The sequence below is a fragment of the Setaria italica genome, chromosome II (assembly GCF_000263155.2).
Source record: "Setaria italica strain Yugu1 chromosome II, Setaria_italica_v2.0, whole genome shotgun sequence".
Classification (NCBI taxonomy): domain Eukaryota; kingdom Viridiplantae; phylum Streptophyta; class Magnoliopsida; order Poales; family Poaceae; genus Setaria; species Setaria italica.
The window spans coordinates 26844217-26861234 of record NC_028451.1 but is presented as its reverse complement, the minus strand read 5'-3'; the positions used below and the strand labels follow the sequence as shown (position 1 = coordinate 26861234).

The window sequence follows — 17018 nt, the reverse complement described above, 5'->3', positions numbered from 1 at the left end:
GTCGTGCTCCCCCGCCGTTGCCGCGGCCGCCCAGAGCTCTGCCGCCACCGCCCGTCGGGTCCCCCGCCGGTGTTGCGGCCGCCCAGAACTCCAGCACCGGCAGATCCACGCCGCCGCTGCGAGCTGGGGGAGCTGCGCCCCTGCACTCCCTGCGCCATGCTGCCGCTCAAGCCCTGTCGCCCCACGCTCGGACCTTCCTCGCCGGATCTTGCGCAGCCCCCATGCCCGGCCGAATCCAGCCAAGATGAGCTGCGCCACCCCCAAATCGGCAGCTCGAGAGCCTCGCTGCGGTCCAGCACACCGGCCACCAGCTCGATTTCGACCTCCGCCGGTCGAATCGTCACGGGAGAGGCCACTGGCCCCTGCGGGACTCCCATGTACAGATCCAGCTCAACCGTCGATGCTCCTCCGCACAAGTACTGCCACTTCAAATCGACGGATCCCAAGCTCCGATTCGGTGTCTAGCGAGAGGAGGGGCGGTGGAGGAAGCGGCTCGCGCGTGGACGGAGGCGACGGGCGGAGAGACTTGAGGGAGCGTGCGTGCCGTTGGGCGGCGTAATTTAGAGAAGAACTTTCCCTTTAAACCCCCTCTCTTTCCTCCTTTTTCAATCCGACACCCAGACTATTCATAATAATGGACTGCGGGTTGATTACACAAAACATCAGGGGTTTTTTTGCAAAATGACCACGACGTACAAGTAGCGGCGTTACTTGCTTTAAGCTTTAATAATAGGTAAAGATTATTGCTGTAATATTGCAGCTGCAGTCAGAACTCAGGGTCTCCATCGCCAGCACCAGGCAGCAGAAGCGGATGGGAGTGAAGCAGGCAGCAGAGGTAGAGGAGGAGTGAAGCCCCGGGAGGGAAAGCCAGATGGAAAAGGGGTTTGATGAGTCCAGTGCCTCCTAGGCGTGGCTTCCCTCAGCATCCAAAGGAGGCCGAAATGTCGTTGCTGCCCCCGCGTCCTCCTGCTCCCTTCTCCTGGCGCGCTCCTCGCCGGCGTGGTGCAAGTCGGAGCGCCGCCGGGTGGCCTCTGGTAGCGAGTTCACCCTCACCTTGAACTACTGGAGCAGAGGGAAACTTACGGTGAGAAAAAAACTACTGGAGCAGAGGAAAGAATTTGTTGAGGATGGCCTGCGAGACGCTGGTTTTCCTGGTGAGCGGGCCGCCCGCGAGGCCGAGCTCCAGATGGAGGTTGAGCGGAAGATGGAGGCCACGGAGGCGAAGCTGTACGAGCAGCAAAAGGCCGTGGGCGTCGGTGACCTCGAGGCGGCCGGCGGTCACGGCTCCACCCCGGCGAGAGAGAGCTCGAGCCTCGGCGGCGCACCGCCCCAGCAGCCACGCGGGCGAGCTCCGCCCCGGCGAGGGAGAGCTCGAGCCTCGACGCGTGCGGCAGCGCCGGGCCGCGCAGCACCTGCGGGGGCTCCTGGCCGCGCCGGGGCTCCTGGGCGCGGGGGTGTCGATGATGCAGGCGCCGCTGCCGCTGTCGCAAAGAAGAAGATGGCACGGTGGAGAAGAAGATCGGCGAGGGAGAGCTCGAGCCTCGGCGGCGCACCGCTCCCAGCAGCCACGCGGGCGAGCTCCGCCCCGGCGAGGGAGAGCTCGAGCCTCGGCCCTCGGCGCATGCGGCAGCGCCAGGCCGCGCAGCACCTGCGGGGGCTCCTGGCCGCGGCCCGCGGGGGTGCCGAGGATGCAGGCGCCGCTGCCGCTGTCGCAAGGAAGAAGATGGCACGGTGGAGAAGAAGAGCAGGGGCAAGGGATTGGCGCTGCCGCCGTTCGTCGAGAGAGGGGGAGGAGATGGCGACGGGGAAGAGGAGATTGCGGCTGGGTCAAAGGCCGGGTCGGGTGCAGGGGAGGTAAAGGAGAACGCGGGGGGCAGAAGCGACATTTCGCGTGGGGCCAGACATGTTAGAATTCTTCTCTCACCGATGAGAAAAAAAAATAGATATCCCGCTTCTCGCGGTCTCCATGGCTCCATCTCCGCTTGGTCACTCTCACTCGCTCCTACACCCTTCTGTCCTCGGCCCTCCAGTCACGGAGCCAATCTCAATCGCCACCAGACGCACGACGGCACGAGCTTCCATCTCCCCGTGGTCAGATCTTCCCCCTTTCTTGTTATCCTTTTATTTTACTGCTGCCCGCTCGAGCCGCTGCCTCCGTTAGCTTGCGATGCCTTAGAGTTTCTTTTTATTCATGTTCCTGTGACTTGCACCAGGGCATTGGGTTTCTTGATGGGAGACGGTAGCAGGCAAGAACCGGCTGTCAGCCGCCTATCAGATGGGTTGCCACAGAAGCCTGCGCTGGGATTCAATAGCTTCTTGCAGATTCCTGATAAGATTCAGAACTCCCTAAAGGTTGGTTTCTTCTTAAAAAAAATCGAGGTGTTTGGAACTCGTTGTGCAGATGTGAATTGGTTGGGTCTTGCAATAGTGCATTTTGGGCGTTTCTTGAAGAAGGATGGTGCTGGCCGCGGTATGAATGCTCAAATGTCGCCAGAGATGGGGAAAGAGTCGTGCACTGCTGCTGCTCAATTTAGCTTGGACAGGCAGCTCCAAGCTTGGAGGAACAATCCTAGTTGGACTGACGAACCACCGGAAATCAAGGTATCCACAATAATTTGTTGATGCACACTTCTCTCTGTATCAAGTGTGTTCTTTACATATTCCCTCAACTCACTTAGCATTGAAAATTGTTTTAGAATTCCCTGCTATTCTGGAAAAGCTAGGAAACTTCAATGATGAAAGAATGTACTAACCTCCGTTTCCAAATACATTTGACACTTCACGTGCCCCGAAAAACACTTTCTTATTTTGCCCTTATATAAATATTATAGGAATGTTCCAGAAACACTTAAAAGATAGCTTTATGAGGGCATTTTGGTCATTTCACCTTTAAAAAAGGTGAATTGCCTTGGTAACCGTGTTTGGTAAAATTGCCAAGTACTCAGAAACGGAGGTTAGTATGTGACAATATTTCCAAAATTGTTCATGTAATTTAAGCATTTAACATTACATAATTAAATTTGTTTACAGGTGACTGTACCAGAAGGCTCCCTTTGCAACCTCAATCTAAGATTCAAGGCAGGTTTACCACCGGACGCAGTATACAACATCATAATTGACCCAGAGAACAAGAGAGTGTTCAAAAATATCAAGGTATGTAGTACAGGTGTGCTTTTAGTTCTTATCAAGATTATAATCAAGCTGGAATGTCCTCGTGATTGCTCTGGGTGCCTTATAAAATATGTTAATTCTGTTTGTAATTCCCACCAATAAATATGTCCATAAAGCATTACATCAATTAGAGTCCTTTTCGATTCACTTGTGTTGGATGCCAAATCTTCAGTTGTACTTCTACTTAGGAGAACTGGTCCGTCAATGGCTTTTTCCTGTATAACATTGTGTGTAATGAAAAGTTTTGTGTCGTATTTTGTCAATAAAGCATTAACCCCAAATTTTTAGATGATGTTCATTTACTGTATATTTCGTGGAGGTCTTTCCAGTTTTAACTAAGGCAGGAGCTGGCTTGAGTGGTACGGTAAAACAGTTCTTTTGTTGGTTTGAAATTAGTGACATAATTCGATATTCAGTGCTCTTTCAAAGTTCTATGCTTTTCTGTAATACTGCATGGGTAATGGAGCTTTGTATAGTATGACGTAAAGTATGAGGGTATTCCATCGAAAGAAATGAGGGGCCAGGCATATTACTACTACAGACACCATGATAGACTTGTGGGCCTGTACATAGTGAGCCAAGGAATTTTCTCATAAGAGGGTTAGGAACCAGGACCTTACCCTAGAGCCAGGTATCATGACGTGGATATTGTTTTGCCTTTTCAGGAAGTAATATCAAGAAAAGTCTTGCTTGACGAAGGCTCAAGGCAAGTAGTTGAAGTGGAGCAGGCAGCAATCTGGAAGTTCCTCTGGTGGTCTGGCATCTTGGCAGTTCATGTTTTTGTTGAACAGAACAGAAAAAATCATACTGTAAAAACTTGAAACACTGCTACTCCCTTTAGTCAACACATCGTATATGTTGCCTGATACATCTCTTCATGCAATACCTTTTGCAGGTTAAGTTTAAACAAGGACGAACAGGTTTTATGAGAAAGTTTGAGGGTTGCTGGAGGATAGAGCCCATATTTGTTGACAAGGAAGTATGCCTTCCTCTTCATCCATGCACACTAGAAGAATATGAATCCTGTACTGGCGGCAGGGGCAGAGTTGCATCTGCCATTACCTTGGATCAGCTTATAGAACCTGCCCTTTTACCTCCGCCACCCATCTCATGGTATTTAAGAGGGATCACTTCAAGGACAACTGAGATGCTGGTGAATGACCTGATAGCGGAAACTGCTCGGCTGCGAGGCATCTCAAACAATGCAGATGGCAAGCAAGATGTTGAAGAAATATGTGATGCAAGCAAAAGCCATCCAGTAATAGAGTGTGGTGACATCAAGGAAAGATGGCGACAGAGAAGAAAAAGTGGACGGCATGGAAACTCCCTTAGATTGACAAGTCAATTTTTGTAAGATAAGCTACAAATAAATGCTCATTTTAGGACATGTTGTATTTTAGGGCCAATTTACCTATATCATAATGATCAGTGTTTTGGTTGTAGATGATAGTGGTGAGATGGCACTTTGTGAACATATAGTAAGCTGATTGTTCAACAGTATATATGTCTGATATGAATAAAATTTTACTTCAGTTGAGTTCAAAGCCGACCCCTCCAAGATGGTTCCAATTGTGTTTTACAGTTTTATTTACTCCATTCTAATCTTCCTGAAACACTTTCTCTGACTATCAACTGCCTGAAGGGCAACAGTACTTGCTTTAACCTCACGGTAGACCATCATGTTCAGCAGGAGCATGGCCATTACAGCATTATTGTGTGATAATGTGGAAACTGTAAAATGAAATTTCGTGAAATTTGCAGATTGCTAAATGGCTAGATACCAATTGCTAAACCTGGCTCAATCTGATGCCCTTGCCGGCTTGCCTTTCTTGTCCAAGGCCAGTTGAAAAACAAACGGTTCATCCTTTGTCCAAAGCTGCAAGCCAAGGAAAGCCCCAATTCCTTACCTTTCTTGACATGCTCAAAGCAACACCTCGTTGCAAGCAATCAGCAACCGAGGACAATCGAAACCTATGAAACTAGCAGTACATAGCTTCATGCCCAATGCAACGCAAACACCTTCGATCGTTTCGTTTCCATCAAGGCCATCGATCCCCGAAGCAGCCATGTCTGGCCAACGGCCACCGTCGTCGTTGCCGCCGCAGCCGCAGCCATTCCGCTTCTGGCTCCCTTACAGAAGCAATGTGGGGTCGTGGCGGCAGCAACCACGGCCGCCGGCGCAGCCAATTACATCCTCCCCTCGACCTCAGGCGCCACCTACGCCGCCGCCACCAACTCCGGCGGGGCCTGCGCCGGAGAGATCAGCGCCACATGCCGTGGTCGAAGATATCCCTCTCCAAGCCGAGTCGGTCGGTGAGTCGGACACGATTCCGGTCCGAAGCGCAGGCTCGTCGCAGCTGCGAGGAGGCAGGCCGTCCGCGGCGGACCTGGAGCTGACGCTCTCCGGGGCGCCGCCCACCGGCCAAGAACAGGGCTCGGGCGGAGCCGACGGCAACCGCGGCGGCGACACCAAGATCGCCATCTCCGGCTTCCCGCGGTCGCGCCTCTTCGACGGCGCGCTCGCGCCGTACCGGCGGGAGATCGAGGACGGCCTCAAGAGCCTCGCCGCGCGCGAGGCGGCGGCGTCGCGGCCGGAGGGCGGCCAGGGGTACCGCGTCGTGACGCTCGCCGGCCACAACGTCGGCGCGAGCATGGTGCTCGGCAGCGCGCCACCGCCGGGAGCCGCGGAGGCAGAGCCGCCGGGCTCGGCGCCGAGGGTGGCCACGAACGTGAACAGCAACGTGCAGAGCGTGAACAACTCGTCGATGGAGGGGAGCACGCTCAGCGCCGGCAATCCCGGCGTGCACGTGGATGTCAAGAACGCGCCCGAGGAGCCGACGACGGTGGCACCGACGCCGCCGCCGACCCCGAAGGAGGAAGATAAGCCAAAGGAGCCTGTGAGGAGACCGCCGCTCGTTGTGACGCCGCGGGAGAAGAGCGCGGCGGCGGGTGGCGGTGACGCGGCGAGGCCGGCGAGGCGGAGGCGGTGCCTTCGCGCGCTGATGATGGAGAACGGGAGCGACACGGAGGCGGCGCGGAAGCCGCGGCCCGGCGCCTGCCGGTTCCAGTGCGTCTCGGATCATGTACCACCGCCGGCGACGGCGAGCCACGGCGGTGGCGCTGGCGGTAATAAGAGTGCAGAGGATGGCGGGAAATCAAGCGCGGAAGAGGCAACTAGTTGAACACTGTTTCAACTTTCAATTGCGAACAATGGTTTGGTGAAGGGGATTGTAATTTGTAAACGTTTTTGTGAGAGTCTGAAACGATGATTTCTGATGCTGAAATTGTACTAAATTAAGGTTTCTAGTGTGAATTTGCTGGTTTCAGATCACAAGGACTGAAGGGCAACGAAGCTGTTTCACATTATCAAATGCTACGATTGTATGTAGAAATCTAACGTGTCAAGAATTTAGTTGTAGCATTTATAGTCTAAAATTCTGAGGGAAGATGTATCAATTTTACGAACAAAATGTTACCAGTCAGTGTCAAAATTTGTGTTAAATTATCTCAACTAGTTGAATCCACATGCTAGTTTCATTTCGTTTTGGCTGATGCTAAATTTGCCGTTGAGATGAATCAGAGAATATGAATATGTAAGAGAGCGAAAGGAGGAAAAGGATCAATAGGAAAGGTATAAGCACTGAGATGTCCTCCTTCCATGGCAAAGGCCTTTCAGTGGCTCAAAGGGCATATCCCAGAATAAAATTGCTCGTAAGGGACAAGCTGCGTTTTGTACCGTCCTCAAGGCCACAAGGTGTCTCTGACGACTATCTCAAAAGAAAAAAAGGTGTCTCTGACGAAACACCTCGGATCCGTTGTGTGGCGAAAGACTGTAACCTCCTTTTGTGCTTGTGTTGAAAAATTGTTCATGCAAGCGTACAAGAATACAAGAGATATGACAGTTAAATGTATGAGAAAATGAAAGTTGGAAATACTAGACCGATTGGCATTTGCAGAACTCGCCATACAACATTAAAGTAGAATTTGGGAAAGCTTAGCTTCCAAGAATGATTAAAAGGTGGGTGTTTCTAACTCAATGAAATCATGAATTTGGAGTTCGGATGGGTCATTTTGTTTCCATTTTCTTCACAAAATTCAGATCTAATGTAGAGATGTAGAATAGCCTTCGCGCTACTCCCTCTGTCCCAAATGATAATAGACCGTTTTAACTTTATTAAATTTATAGACTTTGTTACGCATTTAGATATACCGTATGTCTATAGAGAAGCTAAAATAAATTATAATTTGGAATGGAGGGAGTAAGACCTAAGAATGTTCTATTCAAAACTACAGGGGTGGTAGAAAGAGGAAGAAGAAAGACACATGAAGGAAGAAGAAGATTTCGCTCGGTACAACCTACAGGGATGTTAGCCGTCGTTCTTTGGGCGCTTGTTCTCAGCATGCTTGCTGAGCGTATGCCTGTGCGGACTTCTATATAAATCTTTATACAGGTTTAAAATTAAGATTTGGAGTTACATGATGTGTGAGTACAATGAAGACGAAGAGCAGTACTTTATTGTTCTTAAATATAATTTTATTTTCTTTGTGTGTGATGTGATGATGTACTCAGTTTTGATTTAACACGATTCTTCCTTCGATTAAAAAAAGAAAAGTAGAAAACTCAAAAGGAAAATTGTAGGGCACTAAAAGTTGCTCACATCTATGAGTGACGCACACAGCGCCCTCCGTAGAAGATCCTGTGCATTTTCCACTCTAAACTAGGCAAAAACACCACCGAAGTCTCAGCTTCTCCGAGGAAGGGGCGCACAGGCATCTTCACCTTTGGGGCCAAACAGAAATGGCGGCTTCTTGCGCCTCCACGCTCCCTTCACTCTCCTTCGTCTCCAACTCCTATTGCAATTCACCTCGGCGGTTCAGGTACCAGCTTCCACTGCTGCTAATCTGCACGTATCTGAATCGATTCATGTGCGTGTCGGTAAGAACTGACGATTCTTGCTTGCCCCGGCATCGGTTCTTGAATTCAGGCGCTCTGCAGTGGTGGCCATGGCCAGCGTGGGGCAGAAGGTGTACGCGCCCGGCGTGGCGGTGTCGGAGGGCAATGGCGGGCTCCAGAAAATCGATCTCAAATCCCCGCACGGAAGGTAATTATTTTATTTTATTGTCTGCGAAGAACATCAGGTGATCAATCTCGGTGTGCATTCTGTATGTGATTCTTGAATCTTCAGGGGAAGGGACTGAGTAGTTTTGGTTTAGGAGATGAGTTTGTAGGGATGGGAACTTGGTTGAGTTTTTTTAGGTGAGAGTTAAGGGGACCATTGGGTTGCATCAACTGCATATGCAGCACGAATCGCCAATACTAGATTTGGGAACATACGACAGATAACCAGAGTTGACTAATTATCCATGCTTTTCTTCGGTGGTTTACCTAGACATTATGATTTGTCAATAGTATTTACAGGATGCATTCCTGTGGTAGGATTTCTCTGCACTTGGCAGCTACATTTGCATATAGAAAAATTATCCTGAATTTCACCTTTTCCGCTGCAACCAAAAATATATTATCATTCACTTTCAGTTCATTTTCACTTTAGTGCCAACTAATTGTGTAACATTTTATGCATGAAGCGAGACTGAGATCTATCTGTTCGGAGCATGCGTTACTTCTTTCAAAGTCCCTAATGGCAAGGACCTGCTGTTTGTTCGACCAGATGCAGTGTTCAATGGGCAGAAACCCATCAGGTTGGATTGAAACCATATGTCATAGAACATCAGGCGTTTATCTAACAAGAATGCTAACTGTATACTTTTTTTGAAAGCAGTGGAGGAATTCCACATTGTTTCCCCCAGTTTGGCCCAGGTCCCATGCAGCAGGTTTGTGAAACCAGTTTTCTGTTGTAACCTTGTGGACAGGAATAGTAACTAAATATGACACAAATCATAATTTTGATGGATCTTTGGTCCCTAATGGTAAAGTTTCACTGATGTCACATTCAAATATTGAACGTGTCTTAGCAAATCAAGCAATGGACTCCAAGTTAGCCTTCAAATTTTTGTGTTCAGGAATTCCTTCACTTCTACTAGGTTTGATTGGTTATCATAGGGTGCGTTTGCTTCCATTGCCTTTTCGCCTCGCTTTGCCTCGCCTAGTCGGCGCGAGCAACGAGGAGCTTGCCGGGGTGGGCGAGCCGATTTAGCTCTCCCACAGGAGCGAGCCAAATCTTGCCCGCACAAACCCCAAGGCACTTAGGCAAGGGAACCAAGCGGGAGCACTTGCTCAGTAGCCTCGCTCAGCAAGGCGATACAGGACCGAGCAAGGAAAGCAAACACTCCCATAGTCATTATTGATATTTGGTTATACCAAATACAATGATGCATTTATGTAGCATAATGTTTATCACATTTTATAATCTACTACAAAATGCTGATACACATGTGTATTTTACTCTTTTTACTTACTAAGGCTAATTTTGACAGCATGGGTTTGCACGGAATGTGAATTGGTCTATCACAGATTCAGAAGTCACCGAAGGAGATCCAGCTGTAACTTTGGAACTGAAAGATGACTCTTATAGCCGTTCTATGTGGGATTTTAGCTTCCAAGCATTATATAAGGTTAAAATCTGCTACTGTACTATGTGCCGTGATGCTTTCTATCCACACTGATACTGATAAGTGATAACCTTTGACAACAGAAGTTGTAGCCTTAACCTTTGCATCATATGGGTTTGAGCATGTGTTTTTTTTTTGAAATATTTGTAGGTTTCCCTGCACTCTACAAGCTTGTCAACAACTCTAAAAATAACAAATACGGATGACAAGCCTTTCTCATTCAACTCAGCACTCCACACTTATTTCCGTGTAAGTTGCAGTTTTCCTGGAACCATTTTTTTTGTATTTCCTTTGTGAAATACCCTGCCTTGTTCTTAAGGCATCATCTAGGTGATGCCTTGGCAATGACAAGGCGTACCCAAGGTGCCACTAGGACCTAGTTATGCCTCGTCGCCTAGGGCGATAAAGCGTACTCAAGGCACCATAGGACGCCATACCGCCTTAAGAACAATGATACCATGTAGTTGGTGTTCACACATTTGGTTTACAGGCTTCCATAACTGGCGTTTCTGTGAAAGGTCTGAAAGGTTGCAAGACTCTCAATAAGGATCCTGACCCGAAAAATCCTTTGGAGGGCAAAGAAGAGAGGTCAGTTTGAATTTTGGTCGATAGTTATGAGGACATCTCACTCACCCTCTATTCCACATTATGCACAAAACGCAGTTAGCATTGAGATTTCCTACCTTCTTGTCGTATTTACATGTATATTACTGTATGTAGCTGTGTGGGAGCATAAAGTAATGTTTGCATTTAGTGTTGCTTTTGTGTAAGAGATGTTCAAAGCAGTTGCATCACCTAGTAGATATTTGCACTGGGCACACTCATTGCATCAGTAAGTTTGGTGTATGCTGCTGAACAAAAGTTTCTGAGCCACTCAATACCACACAGGGAAGAGGTGACCTTTCCAGGATTCGTTGACTGCATCTACCTTGGTGCACCAAGTGAGCTCATCCTGGACAATGGATTGGGTGACAAAATTGCCATCTCAAATTCAAAGTAGGTGGATATCTGTAAATTAAAGGAGTACGTTTTGACATTGTAGTCCACATTGCTAAAGTTGTTATTTTTGAAATGCAGTTGGTCAGATGCAGTGTTGTGGAATCCTCACTTGCAGATGGAGGCCTGCTACAAAGATTTTGTCTGTGTGGAAAACGCAAAGGTACTACAACAACTGCACAATTTGAATTTTTCTCAACTGTTGATGTTTCCTGATTGAAATCATGGGGAGGTAATGTTGATAATTGCGTGAATTCGGCTGATGATATGATTAACTAGTCAACTGTCATGTAGATTGAAACAGTACAACTGGAGCCGAAACAATCCTGGGTGGCAGAGCAGAAACTTGAACTACTCTGAAGATAATATCTTGCTGCAACTGCATCAAGCAGTATGAGATGCAAATGGCATTCCCCCAATGAAATTCTTCATGCATATGTCATCACAATAGCTATACATCTGATGTTTTCTGTTAAAAGAATAAATGATGCAAATCATGATGTTTTCTGGCAGTATGATGATTACTGCGTTGCAAATGCACAATTCGAACTACACGGGCTCCGTTGAAATGGAAGGGAGTGCCCATTTTGATCTTTGACACGCCTTCTGCCACTGAAACATGTTTTTTTTTCTGTTTGCTGGTTAAGCATTGTGATTAATCATGTGATTTTGTCGATGAGGCATGGAAACCAATATGGTGTGTCAGGCCTATTTCTGAAAAGCAACGAGGAACCGTCCATGTGCGTTAAAGTTGAGTTCTTGCTTTTGTGTTGCTGTTGTCGATGAACAAAAGATATTATGTGTACAATGCTAAGCATACAATATTTATTGAGCAAAAATATGGTACATCCCGGCCCTCATACAACTAAAATTACAGTTGTGAAAATATGGCAACCAAACTGAAGGAGGAAAGGAAAAGATGAACTAATTTACAAAGGATAGGCATGACAAAATTACAGTTCAGCGGGTTCAGTCACTTAGGCCATAAACCCGTTTTGCTGAATCAAGTGTGTTGCTGAGAAGCATTGCAATCGTCACTGGTCCAACTCCACCAGGAACCGGAGTTATAGCAGAGGCCACCTTCACAGCTTCTTCAAAGCAGACATCTCCGGTTAGGCGATAACCATAATCACTGGTTGGATCCTGAAAAAGAAAAGAACATCAGAAATTACTGATGGCTAAATGCTATAACATGGGGGGAAAATAAAAACAATGTGGCTCCAATTTGCTAAGTGTGGTGAGCTAGTGATGCCTACAGGAACTCTGTTTGCACAAAGGTGACATTTTAAATTTACATTGCACAACCAGTTAAACGTGCCATGCTTTAATGTAGATGTGCAATTCATTATGTTTTGCTAGATGAGTATTGAGTAACTTCAACCATGTACTACATTGCTCTCTTTTTTCATCAACAGCAAAGCCTCTCAGTCCCAAGCAAGTTGGGATCATAAAAACATTTACTGGACTTTTAGAAGAACTTGACATGAGAATAATTTACACTGTTAATTTAGATATCATTACCAAGGAAATAAACTGGTAACAGTGGACAAATAATCGTAGAGGCAATGCAGAAAAAGCGTATCAACCTTATTGAGCAAAGGTATGGTAAAAAAACTACAGTCTATACCTCAATTGGATTTGTCCCCACGTCAATAACAACTGCACCTTGCTTTAACCAGCTTCCTCTTACAAGATTGGCCACTCCAGCAGCAGATATCACAATGTCAGATTCACGGGTAATGGCCTCTGGATTTGTTGTGAAGGCATGGATAATGCTGACAGTGGCATGATGCCTCTGGAGACAAATGTATGTCAATATACTATCCTCATATAACAACACAGTAAAAAATGCATAAAATTAGATGTGACACAAAATTGTGACAGCTTTACCTGTAAAAGTAAGGAAGTAGGCAATCCAACAACTTTGCTTCTCCCGATCACAGTAACATGCTTTCCCATGATTTCAATTCCAGATTGGAGCAACAACTCAATGCAAGCCTTTGCAGCACAGGGCAAAAACAAAGGTTTTCGGCTTCTGAGAGCAAGATTACCAACATTCAAAGGATGGAAACCATCAACATCCTTCTCTAGACTGATGGCGCTCAAAATCCTTTCCTCATCCATATGCTGATTTATACAAATTAGCACAAATAAGACAAAGATAAACATGTATTATGTCCAATATCAAGCATATAATATATCAAAGCTTGCTAGAAATTAAGATGAACCTTGATCAGACAGATACATAAAATGGAAACTAAAATGTAGTTTGCATGAATCATTGAACGGAACTTTTCTCTATTGGGTGCAAATGGATTTTTCCCCCATGATATTAGTTTACGAACTAAATCAAAGATCATACCTTTTGAAAGCAGCGACAGTAGAACACATTACCTGTGGTAGGGGTAGCTGTACTAGGATGCCATGAACAGAAGGATCTTCGTTAAATCTTGATACTGAATCCATCACTTGATCTTCTGTACAATTTCCAGGCAACTTTGCCAGCAAAGATTTAATCCCAACTTCCTCACAACCTTTTGTTTTGTATCGCACATAGGATTCAGAATCTCTTCTATTACCAACCAATACGACAGCTAGACCAGGCACATGTCCAACTACACTTTTCATTTGACGGACTTCTTCAGCAATATGTAACCTTATGTCTTCCGCAATGGATTTGCCATCAATGATAGTCGCGGTGCAATCATAATCAGCTACAAAAGACAAAAGTGATAGTCCACAGCATCAGAATTTTAGCATAAGATGCTGAACAACAATGATAGATGATGTCCACAAATTGGCCAAGAATCAAAGATGTTGACTTGAAACTTTGATACAGCTGTGGGCCAAACATATATTTACTGAGAGCAGCTACCAAGCAACAATAGTACACTAATCCAATTTTCAGTTTGCATCAAATAGGGCTTGAATTTCCCTCTGAACCTTTCATTGTACTGGTGCTTAAACCAACAGCCTAGAAACTTCTAGTTCTAGCTAGCACAGCTGCACAGGAGCTACTAAAGAACCTCAACTCGCATTTCATTTCAAGTTATTTTCTGGTCCACCAACGCTCATGAACCGTTAGTAACACGATAGCTTTCTACACTGAGATACTATAGGATTTGAGCATTGATTTTGCGTGAATTACACGAATTGATCTCATGCCACAATGCTAACTTGATGAATCATAAGCACTAAGTTACGGCAGCCTATCCCTGTAAAAAAAATAGTGACAGTTCCATCCAACAGCTTCTCCCAGCCCGGTCATAACTCATAATAAGCACATGCCTAAAATGGCGCCTTCAACCAGAGATTTACCAGACCAGTAAGCCCCGCTCACCTCCGGTGTCCCGCGGAGGCGGCGTTCTTGACGCAGCACGCGGTGGAGTGTCCCAGGTGTCGGGGAAATCCGGTCCAAGAAGGAGGCTGCTGCTGCTCCTCCGCCGGCGGCGGCGGCTCTGCGTCCCCGCCTTCTCCTCCTCCGCTGCCGCTGCCGCCGCTGAAGCATCGTGGAGCCCTCGCGCCACCCTGTAGATCAAGGAGGCTAGCGGGGCACGGTTGTGGCGTGTGGCGGCGGCGGCGAGCACGGCCACAGCGGCGCCACCCATCTCCGTCGACCCGACCCGCCGCTCGTGTCGGAAATGAGAGATGTCGGCAAACGTTTGGGCCTTTTGGGCCACGTGGGCTCAGCAAGAAGATTTTTTTGTCGCATATGATTCGGTCTCGTTGCACGGGCCCACTTTGGCGAATTTGTTCCTTGAAAATGGAAGAGCGGGAGAGGAAAAATAAAAAAAAATGCAGAGATACGTTTCATGATGTATATGTGGCAGATTCCTTGGCTTGGTGTCAACGTCGTGGCATATTCTCGATCAATCTTGCCTGAATCCTTATGCTCCAAAAATTGTTCGATCGGGTCATTGTCACGGGACGATGAGAAGAACCAGTTTTATTATCCACTATTCACTGCAGAAGGATCCGATTTCCGTGAAAATAAAAATGAAAGCCACTCGCATAAAAACCACAAAGGTAGGCTTGCTAAAATTTTATACGGCATTCGTTTTTAAAATATATGATGTTTAGAAAAGCTAACCGAGTAATTAATTTTATGAGAAATGATGTTTTAAGAGATGGCTAATGGTACAACCTGTATTTGCCTTTTTGTTGTGCTACTAAAACTTGGTTACGTTACCATCACTATTAATAAAACGAGCAATTCATCTTCACACCCCGTTTGTCCGTCACGATGGTGTCACACTGTTGCTCCTCTTCACGTCACTTGAGATTTCATCGATGGTGTCCCATCCTCGTTCAGTCGTGGTGTCGCTCCCCTGCTTGATCTCAACGCGACTGGGTCTTTGCCATCCTTAGTATCCCCATCACAATCTGCACTCACATGTCGATGACTGCCTCGTAAGGATGGACCCATGTGGTCCTAGTGAGGGCACATGCCCCCACTCAAATTTTTGAAGCTAAATTAATCAACAATTTTTCACCATATAAATTTAGCTCCTAGATCTGCCTCTACGGCTCTACCACCTCGTGCCATGGCCTGTGGCCTCCTGCCTTAGGAAATGTCGTCGATGCTCTGCCTATGTGCAACAAAGGCTCTCGCATGCAACAACACGTACTCCACCTCCTTTGTTATCGGCTACCGAATTCCTCATCTATGATGACATCTTCCCCCCTAGCAAGGTCATTTAATCCAGAGGCATTAGGATGGCAGCCGGCTCAAAAGATCATTGGAGGTTTGCGCAGTCTGCGATCCCCTTCAACATGCCAGCCCTGCATCTCCCCTTCAAGCATGGGCATCCCTCACGTGTTACCTCTCCCCTCCTTAATTTAGCTACGTATTGGTGAAGATTTTTTTGGATCTCTACCTCCCTTGAGTCCCATTGGCAGCGCCCTGACCATGGCAAACTCCCCACGACAATGTGCTGTTCGACAATAATCACAATGCAGGCGCGCGTGGAGATAAATTTTAGAGATCAATTAGTAGTCTATTTTTATATCTAACTGATAGCACTGGAAGTGTGGTGACTGAATAATCTAAACCACTGAGCAAATACAGAATGCACACAATAGAATATTAGCGAAACAGAATTCTGAACAGTGCATTTGGCAACTAATGGGAAGAGACATGAGAATTAGTGGTGGGAGTTGGTAGAGGGAATTCACTTGAGAATATGATTTTTAGTCCCATTCTCTTATTTGGTTTTTGGAGGGAATTAAGAGTGGGAGTTTAAGCGAGACTAGATATCCCTTGTTTGGTGTGAGGGTTTAGAGGTGGAAAATTTTATCTTAAGTTATGATAAACGGTGTAGATGCATTCATTTTCCACTTAAAATAAATTCCCACCCAATTCCCACCCCTCCCCTAAGAAGTGATTGGTGGGAGTTGCCCCTCTAAACTCTCATTTCTCATCCCATTAAAACTCCCATGCCCACCAAACAAATAATAGAATTTTAATCTCTTTCCTCTAAACTCCCTTTCCCTCCCACCAATTACCTCCAACCAAATAAGCCGTTAGGGTTTTTTTCTTTAGTGCTCAACTCATGCCACTCCTCCTTATGCTTCTGAATTTGTTCACTATAATGCCAATTAATTGAACCTTTCTTTAACATCCTTATGGATATATTATGCTAAGACAATAATGCCAATGCACAATTTGTGAACGATTTTAGAGATTGATTGATAACATATTTTATATATCTAATTGATAGCATTGGAAAGTGCATTGACTGAATATTCAGAACCGTTGATCAATATTCAGTATATATAGATTGCACACAACAGAATGCTTTATACTTTGACTGTTCTGAACATGTTGCTATCATAGCTATTTTCTTTTCCAGCGGGAATTGTTGTGAAAGGCTCTTGGGAAATACTGTGACAAATTCATACTTGGTGGATGGAACTTTGGTTCACTGTTGTATACTACTCCCTCCGTCGTAAATTGTAGGTCGTTTTGGATCTTTTAGATTCATAGATTTTCCTATGCACCTAGATGTATAGTATGTCTAGATGCATAAAAGTTATGAATTTAGAAAAGTTAAAACGACCTATAATTTGAGAAGGACGGAGTATTATGTTTTGTTTTGCACTTTTGAGAGTGGAAAAACACATATGCATACCCTTTCTTTTCTATGGAATCTGCCTACTAATTACAGAGATTGGTTTAGGAGGATGTATGTTTGCTTTGAGTTTATGAAAGACAAGAAAAGGTTTATCCTTCCCAACAGGTAAGCCGTAGGGCTACCTCCTCCATCTCCGATCCCCTTCAT

At 46.2% G+C, this 17018-nt stretch overlaps 4 protein-coding genes across 5 annotated transcripts; 3 read left to right on the top strand and 1 right to left on the bottom strand.

Annotated features, from left to right (window-relative positions):
* The first annotated feature begins 1899 nt into the window (after positions 1–1899).
* On the top strand, positions 1900–4715 carry LOC101756968. Its single transcript, XM_004956541.3, has 6 exons — positions 1900–2091; positions 2214–2353; positions 2429–2601; positions 3031–3153; positions 3837–3980; positions 4067–4715. The coding sequence occupies exons 1-6, from the start codon at positions 1967–1969 to the stop codon at positions 4523–4525; spliced, it is 1164 nt and encodes a 387-aa protein (XP_004956598.1). The 5' UTR covers positions 1900–1966; the 3' UTR covers positions 4526–4715.
* A 522-nt stretch (positions 4716–5237) lies between these two features.
* LOC101756550 (WAS/WASL-interacting protein family member 3) lies at positions 5238–6512 on the top strand. Its single transcript, XM_022824305.1, has 2 exons — positions 5238–6126; positions 6499–6512. Exons 1-2 carry the CDS (start codon positions 5238–5240, stop codon positions 6510–6512), a joined length of 903 nt encoding a protein of 300 aa, XP_022680040.1.
* A 1377-nt stretch (positions 6513–7889) lies between these two features.
* LOC101756144 (putative glucose-6-phosphate 1-epimerase) lies at positions 7890–11355 on the top strand. Its single transcript, XM_004956539.3, has 10 exons — positions 7890–8049; positions 8157–8273; positions 8758–8871; positions 8952–9003; positions 9607–9744; positions 9892–9990; positions 10232–10329; positions 10630–10737; positions 10819–10900; positions 11032–11355. Exons 1-10 carry the CDS (start codon positions 7970–7972, stop codon positions 11095–11097), a joined length of 954 nt encoding a protein of 317 aa, XP_004956596.1. The 5' UTR covers positions 7890–7969; the 3' UTR covers positions 11098–11355.
* Positions 11356–11488: 133 nt separating this feature from the next.
* Positions 11489–14408, bottom strand: LOC101755744 (bifunctional protein FolD 2). 2 transcript variants are annotated; one of them, XM_004956538.3, is made up of 5 exons: positions 14078–14408; positions 13132–13451; positions 12628–12864; positions 12365–12532; positions 11489–11880 (listed from the first exon to the last, which is right to left on the bottom strand). In XM_004956538.3, exons 1-5 carry the CDS (start codon positions 14343–14345, stop codon positions 11707–11709), a joined length of 1167 nt encoding a protein of 388 aa, XP_004956595.1. In that variant the 5' UTR covers positions 14346–14408; the 3' UTR covers positions 11489–11706. The 2 variants fall into 2 exon arrangements, with proteins under 2 accessions (XP_004956595.1, XP_022680124.1); XM_022824389.1 differs by having other exon boundaries at positions 14056–14383.
* Positions 14409–17018: the final 2610 nt, after the last annotated feature.

What these genes read in the sequence shown, in the direction of transcription:
- LOC101756144 (XM_004956539.3), top strand. Translation starts at nt 7,970, where the DNA reads ATGGCGGCTTCTTGCGCCTCCACGCTCCCTTCACTCTCCTTCGTCTCC. An exon ending in GCCCAGGTCCCATGCAGCAG is followed by an intron (nt 9,004 to 9,606) that starts GTTTGTGAAACC and finishes TAATTTTGACAG; the next exon opens with CATGGGTTTGCACGGAATGT. An exon ending in TTGGAGGGCAAAGAAGAGAG is followed by an intron (nt 10,330 to 10,629) that starts GTCAGTTTGAAT and finishes AATACCACACAG; the next exon opens with GGAAGAGGTGACCTTTCCAG.
- LOC101755744 (XM_004956538.3), bottom strand. Translation starts at nt 14,345, where the DNA reads ATGGGTGGCGCCGCTGTGGCCGTGCTCGCCGCCGCCGCCACACGCCAC. An exon ending in GCCTCCGCGGGACACCGGAG is followed by an intron (nt 13,452 to 14,077) that starts GTGAGCGGGGCT and finishes TGTCTTTTGTAG; the next exon opens with CTGATTATGATTGCACCGCG. An exon ending in CTACTTCCTTACTTTTACAG is followed by an intron (nt 12,533 to 12,627) that starts GTAAAGCTGTCA and finishes ATTTGTCTCCAG; the next exon opens with AGGCATCATGCCACTGTCAG.
- LOC101756550 (XM_022824305.1), top strand. Translation starts at nt 5,238, where the DNA reads ATGTCTGGCCAACGGCCACCGTCGTCGTTGCCGCCGCAGCCGCAGCCA.
- LOC101756968 (XM_004956541.3), top strand. Translation starts at nt 1,967, where the DNA reads ATGGCTCCATCTCCGCTTGGTCACTCTCACTCGCTCCTACACCCTTCT. An exon ending in GATTCAGAACTCCCTAAAGG is followed by an intron (nt 2,354 to 2,428) that starts TTGGTTTCTTCT and finishes GTCTTGCAATAG; the next exon opens with TGCATTTTGGGCGTTTCTTG. An exon ending in ACGAACCACCGGAAATCAAG is followed by an intron (nt 2,602 to 3,030) that starts GTATCCACAATA and finishes ATTTGTTTACAG; the next exon opens with GTGACTGTACCAGAAGGCTC.